The 10,634-nt window shown below is 46.1% G+C and overlaps 2 protein-coding genes across 5 annotated transcripts in view; one reads left to right on the top strand and one right to left on the bottom strand.

Moving 5' to 3' along the window:
* The window catches only part of Gatb (glutamyl-tRNA amidotransferase subunit B), an 87,824-nt gene extending 80,324 nt beyond the window's left edge, over positions 1-7,500 (top strand). The window contains exons 12-13 of one of the 4 annotated variants that reach the window (XM_029556762.1): positions 5,674-5,808; positions 7,087-7,500. In XM_029556762.1, coding sequence (XP_029412622.1) covers positions 5,674-5,808; positions 7,087-7,215 — 264 coding nt within the window. In that variant the 3' untranslated portion in view covers positions 7,216-7,500. The remainder of the gene's footprint in view (positions 1-5,673; positions 5,809-7,086) is intronic. The other 3 variants (XM_029556763.1, XM_029556761.1, XM_008854255.3) reach the window with 3 other exon arrangements.
* A 132-nt stretch (positions 7,501-7,632) lies between these two features.
* Fam160a1 (family with sequence similarity 160 member A1) overlaps positions 7,633-10,634 on the bottom strand; it is a 337,430-nt gene continuing 334,428 nt past the window's right edge. The window contains exon 13 of the mRNA XM_029556760.1: positions 7,633-8,987. Within this exon, the coding sequence (XP_029412620.1) occupies positions 8,950-8,987 (38 nt within the window). The 3' untranslated portion in view covers positions 7,633-8,949. The remainder of the gene's footprint in view (positions 8,988-10,634) is intronic.

Below are 10,634 nucleotides of genomic sequence, written 5' to 3'. Positions count from 1 at the left end.
CACCACCACTATCTGATCTAGAATATTTCATCATCTCAGAAAGAAACTTTGGATTGACTCATTTCTCCCTCCTCCCCCTAGAAAACTCCCAATCTGTTCTCTCTCTCTCTCTCTCTCTCTCTGGATTTCCTTATGTTAGGCTTTTTTTTTTTCCCCCAGTGCTAGGACTACAGGTGTGCACCACCACACCTGGCTTTGTTAGGCTTTTAACATAAACGAATTTTTAGTGTGTCTGACTTCTGTCACTGAGCATAATGCTTTCAAAGTCCATGCATGTTATAACATGTATTTCTACTGCATCTTTTATCTTCGTGTGTATGATGAGTGCATTTATATGAGTTCAGGTGCACACATGCATGCCATTGGACGTGCGTGGAAGTCAGAGGACAGTCTTGGGTGTCGGTTCTCACTTTCCACCTTGTTTGAGACAGCTTCATGTTGGCTGTGCACACCAGGCTAGCTGGCCAGCAGGCTTCTGGGGATTTTCCTGTGTCTACCTTCATTTGGTCACAGGATCATTGGGATTGCAGGTGCAGGTTACTGCATCTGTCTTTATGTAGGTTCTGGGGATTTGAACTCAAGTCCTCATACTTGCTTTGCCCATTAAGCCATTTCCTCAGCCCCCAGTACTTGATTTTTATGCCTAAATAGCGTTCCATTTTATGGATATACCACATTTTATCTAGCAGTTGATGGACAGTTGAGTCAGTTCCATTTTCTATGAATAATGCAGCTTTGAACATTCACATACAATTTCTTTAGTGAGCATATGTTTTCAAAATTCTTGGATCTATATACTTGTAGGAATCTCTGGGATGTGATAATTCTGTTTAACACTTTGAAAAACTGCCAAGCTATTATCAAAGGGGCTTTACCATTTTATAGTCTCACCCTTTTACAGTGTATGAGAGTCCAGTTCTCCCACATTCTTGCCAGCACTTGTTATGGTCCATCTTTTTTATTATAGTTATGTTGGTAGATGTGAGGCAGGATATCACTGTGAATTTGATATGTGTTTCTCTAGTGACTAATTCTGTTAAACATCTTTTTGTGTCCTATTTTTATAATGTACTTTTACAAAAAGAAAAGAAAAATGTGTTGTAATTAATTTTTCTGCATTTAACTAAGAGTCTGAAGTTTACCTTGGTTTTAGAAACTATGAGCCAGAATACAAAGGCTTTTATCCTATTGATTATCTGTGTTGCTTCTGACAGAACTGGAAGAGGCTACATTTGTGATTAAATGGCTGGGGATGAGGAAGAAAGCTGACTCCTTGGGTAACTCCTGGGGATGATAGATAGGCTCAAAGATTCATCCTGTCCTAAGAATGTTCTGAATTGCAAAGAATCTCCCATTTTGTGCTGTGATTCATTATCCCTCTCTCTCCACGTGTCCTTGCTGACATTATTGCCCATTATTTCTGTCCTTTACACATGTCACTACACCCTCCTCTCAGGTGCTCCAACAGGGCTTCTGAGGCTTGTAGCCTCACCCCTCAGCACCCAGGGCCTGGGCAGTAAGAGGTAGCTGCAGTGGTGTAGCTCTGTTTTTCAGAAATAGAAACCTGAAGATCGAGTGTCATCCTGCCCAACCTCCTGGCCACTGTGGACAAAAGTGCCCTGCCATCCTTTCACAAGAAACAGGTCTATGTATTGAAGTGGCAGGTGGTGTCCCATCACCTCCCTTCACCAAGGATAAGGCTAATTGGGACATGTCCAACTCCAGAGCCATCAGCATCAAAGCTAACCTGCAGATAGTCCCAGTATGCCCAGGCTGCTTGAGACTCCAGGCCTGGGATATGTCCCAATTGCTGACAGAGCTACAGTTCAGGTGAAATGATACCAAATCTATGTGTGTGCATGTGTATGTGTGTGTGCGTGTGCGTGTGTGTGTTTGTTCTTTATGCATTCCTGGAAACAGAAAGGATTGGTCCACTGTCTTCTGAGCATCATCCAGAGTTAATACTTTCAGAGGGACCAGGCCAGATGTGGTCCATAGAGATGGAGGCCACATTTAACATACAACATGCCACTTAACCAACTTCCTGTGTGCGCCCTGGGGTGTACTTTGGAGAGAAAGCACCAGAAGTTTTTTAATGTAGGAAATGATTCCTATCGTGCATTAACACCATGTCACAGAGAACTGTCTTTTTCTCGGTGTTTCGGTTCTTTGCAGATTTTACCATGCCCTGCCCCCTTAGAGGCTTGTGGTGTTCGTCTTTTCCTACAAGAATGGTTGCCTTTGACTGAGGAGTCTCCCTTCTTGGTAGCCATCAAAGCTCCCTCCTAGCCATCTCCCCTGAACAAACCCTTGCTCTTCACCCTGACCCAAAAATCTAGGACAGGCAGGGATAGGTGAGGGGATTATATCTTTCCTTTCAAGATGCTTTAAGCAGAGAACTAGTTGGGCAGCAGTTAAGAAGAATGTGTGGACTGGGTCCCCAGGGACTCACAGACTGTTTCTTCCTCCTCCTATGTCACCGATAACTCCAGTGTCAGTGTGTGACTAGGGCTTCCCAGCTTGTGTCACCCCTTACTTTTGGTAGCCATTTTATCACAGAGGATCCCTCTCAGCCGTGAGTGCCTGGGAGCCAGTGCCTGGCCACAAACAGTGGCCCTGGGGTGATACTTCCCAGGGGGTGATTAGACACAGACCAAAGTTTATGCTGTAGCAGGAGCTTGGGCCACGAGGTCATTATGGGAGCAGTGGGACGGCTAGGGCAGCAGAATATGTCCCCCTCAGTGGCTTCCTCCCTATTGGGAGGAGCTTAATAACCAGGAGCTTAAATAAGAAAGGGCAAACTGGAGTCTGCTTTATCAGCCCCAGAATTGGGTCTGTGGTAGCCACTGATTTGTGAAGCGAATACGATCAGTTCTAAATGATGTAAAGGACACTTCCACCACCATGCTCCTAGTGGCTCCTAGAAGCCACTGAATGATATGACTGTGACTTCACTTCTAGTCGGCTCCATAGCAGTAGCCTCTGTCCCAGGAGCATTGCTTTCCTTCCTAGTGAGAGTGCCTGAGCTTCTTGCCACTGTTCCAGCCACCGCTTGAGTCTTGGGCCCCAGGCAGGGGCAGACTCCTTAGCCTGTTAAGGGTCTTCTGGGCCTGAGAAACAGTTCCCTCGTCTGTAGTAGAGGCAGATGCAGGAGTGAGTGACCCCAGAGTGGGCTACAAGGAACCAGGAGGGTCTCTTCATGTCTGCTGTGCAATTCCATCCCCCTACCAGGAAAGATCCACCCTGCAATTTCTTTGTGACAAGTCCTTAGAGATGGTCACTGTTCTGAGCTGGGAGTAAGGTGTGTCTTCTCTTTCTGAATGTTGGACATCTGAGCTAGGATATCTGTGCTGCTCAAAGTCTGAAGACCTACCTGAAGGATAGGGGATAATTTAAATTATAAATACAGTTGATGGGCATTTGATTTTTTTTTATTAAAATAAGCAAGTACTTCTGTAAAAGTGAAGAAAGAACAGAATCCACATTGAGTATCGGCTTTGACTACAGCTATAGAAAAGGGTGGGGATGAAAATGCCAAAATACAGCATTAGGGTTCCTGAGAAAATGTAAAGGTGAAGGGTTCCTGTGCACTTCGAGATTTCCTCATCATTTACGTGAGCATATATTAACTTTTATAATTAGAAAAATGCTTTTTTTAATTTAAGTGGGTTTGTGTGTACATGTATGTGTGCAGGCGCACAAGCATGTGGAAGCCGTGGGTCTGCACTGGGTCTTCCTCTCTTGCTGCCTACCATATTTTTTGAGACACAGTCTCTTACTGAACCTGGAGCTCTCCAATTTGGCTGGACTGGCTGGCCAGCAGCCTCCAGGAATCCTCTACCATGCTCAGCATTTTTATGTGTGTGTTGGGGCTCAAACTCAGGTCCCCGTACTTATAACAGCAAGCACTTTACTGACTGAACCATCTCCCCAGTCCCTTAAGTCTTAAAGAAAAATAAGTATATTGGGTATAAGTGTAGAAAAGCCCCCAGACTGGCCTCTAGGCAGCTCTCCTCCCCTGCATAAACCACATTAAAAGTCTTTCTGGTCTCCAATTCACTTGATGCCTACTTTTGTAGACAAGTAGAGAAGTTCTTCCTGCTTTCCACACCTCGCTGTACCTTCCTCCTGGTTAGGCTTATAACTCTCATGAATACATTTTTAGAGATCTCTGTTGCATATTGTCCTAGTTTGTTCTTCATTGCTGTGACAAAATACTATGACCACTACCAACTTGGGGAGGAAAGGGTTTATTTAGCTTACATATCCCAGGTCACAGTTCATCCGGGAGCCCAAGGTAGGAAACTCAGGGCAGGAACCTGGAGGCAGGAGCTGGAGCACAGGCCATGGAGGAACGCTGCTTACTGGCTTGCTCTCCTGGCCCCTGCTCAGCCTGCTTTATGCAACACAGGCCCACCTGCCCAGGGGTGGCCCAGCCCCTCCCACATCACTCATCAAGAAGATGCCCCTCAGACATGGCCACAGGCCATTTCAGTGGAGGCAATTCCCCAATTGTGGCTCCCTCAACCCATGTGTGTCAAGTTGACACTAAAGCTATCCAGCACACATATTTTCATTAAACATAATTTAATTTGAAGGCCTGTGGTCCACATTTCTTATTTTCTCTGGGTCACCAGGGCTGTGTGTGACTAGAGTAGCACTCTATGGGGTGCACATTGTAGGACCCACCTCAGACACCTCCTGAGCCCATCACTGCACAAATCTGACTGGTAGAGTGAAGGTGCAGTGACCCTCAGGTCATGGTAAACTTTCCTGCATTGTTTCACTTCTCAGTATTAGGAGCAGCTCTTCCTTTGCTTTGGCCTGTGTGCTGGTTACTAAGCACTGCCTGACCTGGAGGGAGGGGCTCCATTGTCGAAGCATGACATTGAAGACAGGGAGTATCTCTCTGTCCTTAGAGTGCCGGAGAGAGCCGGGAGGTGCCAAAGGCAGCCCTGCATTCATTCTTGTTCTGGGGAAACTAGAACAGAAGAAACAAGAACAACCAGACCAGGAAATGCCTTCCAAAACGTTTGCCTTTTTCCAAGTTTGATCGGTTTGGGGATTTGCTGTCACTAAGTAGAAAAATAAGCAGACCATTAGCAGTCAGACTTGAGTCCAGTTCTACCTATAGGGATAAACATGGGAGGCTAGAACCCCTGTGGGCTGTGATTTATGTTTTCAGTTATTTTTTATTTTGTGTCTTTATTATGGGGTTACCTTCTTGCACCCCACCAAAGCCCTGCTTCCCAGCAGGCTATTCTGGACTGGCCTGTACGTGTAGTGGTTTCCTTGTACTGCCTGTGTGGCCCATCCCTCACTAAATGTCACCTCCATTAATTAGTTCAGTGGACAAGATAGATCTATCACCAGCCCTCCGTAAGGACAGGCTGCCTGGCTTACATCACCAAGTAGGGTACACAGCCTGGCTGGCCTGATTCCTCATTCTCTGCACAAGGGAGCCAGCTAACCCTAGGAGACTTAGTTTGCAGAGAGGAGCTGTTCCTAAGCCCTGGCTAGAGGCTATGGGAGGCTTCTCCCCAGGTCAGGCCACATGGCTGCATACTAACTGCATCTGCTGCTCCCTGGCCTGCGCTGCTCGGATCATAGAAGGACATGGAGGTGACAGAAGAGCTGAGTCTTCATTACTTCTCTCTCCCCCTCTGCCTGCAGGTGTTTGAGGAGCTGTGGAAGGGTGAGGGTAAGACTCCAGCCCAGATTGTTTCAGAACAGGAGCTGGAACTGATGCAGGATCAAGAGGCCCTGGAGCAGCTCTGCCATGCCGCCATGGAGGGACACCCCCAAGTGGTAACTGTCTCATACAGGAGCCAGGTCTTCATGCAGCAGGAACAGGGGCCAGCTTGACACCTGCCCACTGTTCCTGCTACAGCCACAGGCCCTTCCTCATGAGGACCGGCCTAGCCCTATCAATAATCCCTACATATGTGTTAGCACTTCTGTTAATGTCCAGAGATGAAATTAGATGAAAAACACGCTTCATTTTCCTGTGAGGAAACTTCCTCTCCACTGTGTACTCTCCATGGAGTTAGTTTACAAGGGTATTTTCAAGTTCTCCAAGCCCAGTATTTGACCTGCAGGGCCTGTCACTCTCTCCCAGAGTTGTCATTTACAGTCCCTCTGGCCATTTCTTCATAAGGAGGCACTTAAGTTTCATGGCCTTTGAGAGGTGGAAGGCAGAGATGAAAATGATTTGTAAATGACTGAGAAAACCTTTTGACAGGAACATGGCTGAAAACCAAGTTATTTTTTGTTCTTAATATGGCACAAGATAAAAAATTACGCCAAGTTGAAGAGCCCCCCCACAACCCACCCAGGATCTAATCATATTATCTAGAGATGATTTTCAGCAGGAAAGAAATTACTAGTATCACTTTCAGAATAATGCCCACCCACCCATCAGTGTGCAGGGGCACTAACAACTCTGTAAAGAGCCCTTGATCAGGAAAATGAGGCCAGGCTGTTCTAGCAATCTTCGTCTTTCTGCCCCATCTGCAGTCACTGATAAGGACACACTTAGTTTCAGGCTCATCCTACGGCACTTGAGTACCCCAAAGAGAGAGGCCAGCCCTGCGGTCCTGTCAGTGGTTGTTTGATAGGAATCCACCACCCTCCTGCCTTTGCCACCGCTACCTGCCATATCCCCAAGCCCGAGTCTGGGGGCCTGCCTGCCTCATGGCAGTAGAGAATTTGAGAGGCACCCTGTCTGATTAGATGTGGTGCTCCATCACATGGATGACCGACTCAGATTCTGTCCTGTGTCATTGTGGTACCCCAGAGGAGAGTGTCCTGGTTCCCACGTGCTGCCTTCACTGGCTGTCAGCAATCACTTGTGACCCATCACGGTGGTCTTGTTCGTTTTAATCAGAAGGCAGCGGAACCGAATCCCCTTTTGACAGGAACCTAGAGACCTCCTCAGAAGTTAATCCCCTTCCTCTGTTTCCTCTCCTCAGTTTACATCTTGCATGAGGGAAGAAAGAATCTGAATTCAGTTTGTAGCCAACTGAAACCTGGAGGATTTTTCGCATGAGTCTCTCTATTTTCACCCCCTAACATCTCTCTTTTCAGGTAATAGATGTGAAGGAGGGAAACCCCAAAGCTATAAATAAGCTAATTGGGTTGGTCCGGAAAGCCAGCCTAAGCCGAGCAGACCCAGTTCTGATAAAGAAAATACTGGAGAAGAAGCTGTCCTCGTGAGATAAGTCCCTCTGCCTGACAGAGGACAGTGCGTCCCCAAGAGCAGCAGCCCGCGAGGACTGGCATCCCTGTGCTGTACAAGTTGTGTCTCTGTCACTGGCCAGGCCACACCTCCCAGGAGATGACGTCTTACACTCATGCTTCTCTCCTGAGACGCTGTGTCCTGAGAGGCAGCTTTAAACCAGCAGCCCTGCCATCTGCTTCAATGACTGGAAAGAGTTCCATGCTGGCGGCAGCCAGGGTTAGGAGATAGCGTGTTCTACTGTGGAGTGATTCTAAATGGAATAAAGTGTGTATTCCAAACTCTTCTAAGAAAATTGCTCACTGTGTAGTTCCTTCCAGAGATACCTGTGAGCACCTCCTGTGGGTCAAGAAGTGTTCCCCATCCTGGGGGTTAGTGTGAGGAAGGGAGACTGAGCTGGAGATGGTATATTTAGACGTAAAAATGGGCTAAGAAGAAAACACAACAAAATAAACTGATGCCTCATAAACATCTTGTTCAAAGAGGGTTAGGGAAGGAGGATATTAGCAGTAACCATACATCTGCCGACTACAGGTGATAAATGCCTGGTCAGCTCCCTAGGCATAGATCTGGGAATCAGTGAGTTAAAGTGACAACAGAAGTTTTCAAATAAATTTAATGAATAAAATATATACTGAAATAGCCCATAAAAATTGACACTTCGAAGATTATATAGTTGACAACTCCTGTACCCAGCACTCAGGCCAAAAAAAATCCAAAGAAAAAAATCTGTAACACTAAGTTGATTTGTTTTACCTGAAAAGAGTAAGATTATAAACCAGTAAATCAAAATCTTGACCTTTAACTGTACTTGAGGTGCAGCTGACAGTGGTGATGAGGGCCTGCTGCCTCTGCCCCCAGTCCCATGATATCTATTCCTCTCAGGAGCCCTAGGTGCCCCCTTATTCCTTACATGCCTTGCACCTCAGACCACACTCCCTCTAATGACTAGTTTTTAGAAGTATTTATCAATCTGTGACAGCAAGGAAACATCCTTGGAGGCCTTGAATGTAAGAACATTGCTCCTGGGGCAGCTGAGGAATGGGAGGACAGCAGACCCCGTCTCCATCATCAGATGCATTCCAGATTTCCTGAACGGGTAGGAAAGTAACCCCTCACCAGGCAGAAGCAGAGATAAGAGTGGAAACCAGTTCTGTGGTTTATTTCAGATAGGCAGGAGGAGACGGCATTTTTTTAAAAATTCCAAAGTAAATTAATGACTCAGAACTGTAGGAGAATGTTACCTTGCCCCGGAGGCCATGGGCCCCACACTATTGCAGCGATGATGACTACTAACTGTAAAGTGATTTTCAGTAAACCTCTCTACAAGAGAGAACGGACGAGTCCTGTCTCGCTCCACAAATCTCTGTGCACAGTGAACAAAGGTGTGCAGATTCGAATATGGCAGGATCTTTATTTCATGAGGAAAAATAAGGTTCCGTTTTGGAAATTCTTTTTTCCCTAAAAGTTCTGGCTTCTTGGTCATCAAGCCTTTCAGAAAACACTCCGAAGGAGTCCTGAGACTGTTTCAAGGCCAGGGCTTTCCTCGTTCAGGTGCAGCCAGCTCCAGGCAGGCGTCCACAAGTGATTTTGTCAGTGAAAACAGCATATGGATTGGGTATTCCCAGAGGAAAGTGCCACTCGCACACTCGGTCTTTACAGGTCTTCTGCACGCCCATTCGGTGCTGACAACTGCTGTGTTTTCTTCGTTGTCAGCTCTTGCAGTCCTGAGAACCAGACTTCGTGTGTGCTACAGAGGAGAAAGTACAGCTCTGACTAAAACCTGACTAGGTATATTCAAAAGGTGTGTACGTAACACCCTAAGAAATTCAGAGAATGGCCTACCTGGTACATGGGCCTCAGTGAAATAGGGTTGTATATTCTTGCACTAGTGTGAATTTAGTCTGGTTCTGTTTGTACCAGTTAGGGTAAATCTCATTAAAATGTATGAGCTAGCACTATACCTGAAGTCACTGCCACCTGTCAATGGAATCCACTTACCTGTGGCTAGGTGTTTGAAGCCAAAGGCAGTGGCTGATAGTGGAAAGTGCTAGAAATTGACTTATTTCTCATCCCACCAGAACCAGTTCTGCCTGGTCATGTCCCAGCCACATAGGCACTGCTTTGTGGTTGCTTGGTGCAGGCCCCAGCTCTCCGCACACTACCAGACACAGGAGAGATGAGTAAAAATTCACCTAGCTGCCAGATGTGGTGCCACACACCTCTAATCCCCGAAGAGGCAAGTAGATCTCTTGAGTTCCAGGCCAACCAGAGCTACATAATGAGACCTTATCGCAACGAAAGACCAAAAAATACATCTAACTTAAGAAACAAATGAATACACAGCTTTTTGTGCCCCCTCTTTTTGTAAGGTAACTACCAAGATTTTAAATCCTGGGTCACGTGTCCAGGAAGCCATCTTTGTGCATGAATGTGGCTTCTATCCCTTTCTCAAGGCACAAACAGAAAAAAATGCTATCAGTATTCTACCAAGGTGAAAAGGTTTTAGATGAGTTCCACCCCTGCCCTTTTTAAAAATGTGATTATTACTAATCTTAGAAAAAGACTGTGAAAGACTGAAGAATGAACATCTTCCTTAAATTGGTTATTTCAATATTAAAGCTTATGGCATGGCCCACAATTTATACTGTAGCTTTAATTTAGATTGAATTTAGTTGTATCATTTCAAGAACTCCAAAGAGTAATGGGTGGAAATCTCTACCTCCACCTGGAAGGCCATGTAATTTGCCTGTTGCCAAATGCAGTGTGGACGTGGCTGCTGTGCTGTTTGGGGATTGTTTTTCAACAGAGCTGACCTCCGAACAGTGAAGTAGAAGGCATGTGCATGTAGCCTCCCTCACTCCTTCAAGTCAAGCAGTTGAGCAAAAATCATTTAAGCAAAATCATCAACACCAGATTCCCTTCTGTCTGCAGGGACAAAGGGAGGCCTGGTTATTGGTGAGCCCTTCGTACACTTGTCCCAGTAAAATGTACTTGACATACATAGAAGTACAGACTTGTGCAGCGTTAGCTCTGTGAAATTTATAATCTGGCCTAAGAGCGTCTGTCACTTTTCCAGGTTCTGAAGTGACACGGTAAATCTAAGCTCCACAAAAGAAGCCTGAAATGAGCCCTGAATACACAAGGACAGAACCCTGCAGTCAGGTCTGTTCTTGTGTGGGCAACAGGGAGCTAGGTTAACCCACAACTTTCATCTCCAAAGACAGAACACAACTCCCTGTGACCCAAGAGGCTAGAAGAGCGAGTCCTAGCTTAAATGATCAGTGTGACGGCTCTAGAGTCAGTCTCTCTCTCTCTCTCTCTCTCGCTCTCTCTCTCTCTCTCTCTCTCTCTCACACACACACACACACACACACACACACACACACACACCCAC

Source organism: Nannospalax galili, unplaced genomic scaffold, assembly GCF_000622305.1.
Source record: "Nannospalax galili isolate Female #2095 unplaced genomic scaffold, S.galili_v1.0 scaffold305, whole genome shotgun sequence".
Taxonomy (NCBI): domain Eukaryota; kingdom Metazoa; phylum Chordata; class Mammalia; order Rodentia; family Spalacidae; genus Nannospalax; species Nannospalax galili.
The sequence above is the reverse complement of the archived record's forward strand: the minus strand, read 5'-3'. Positions and strand labels throughout refer to the sequence as shown.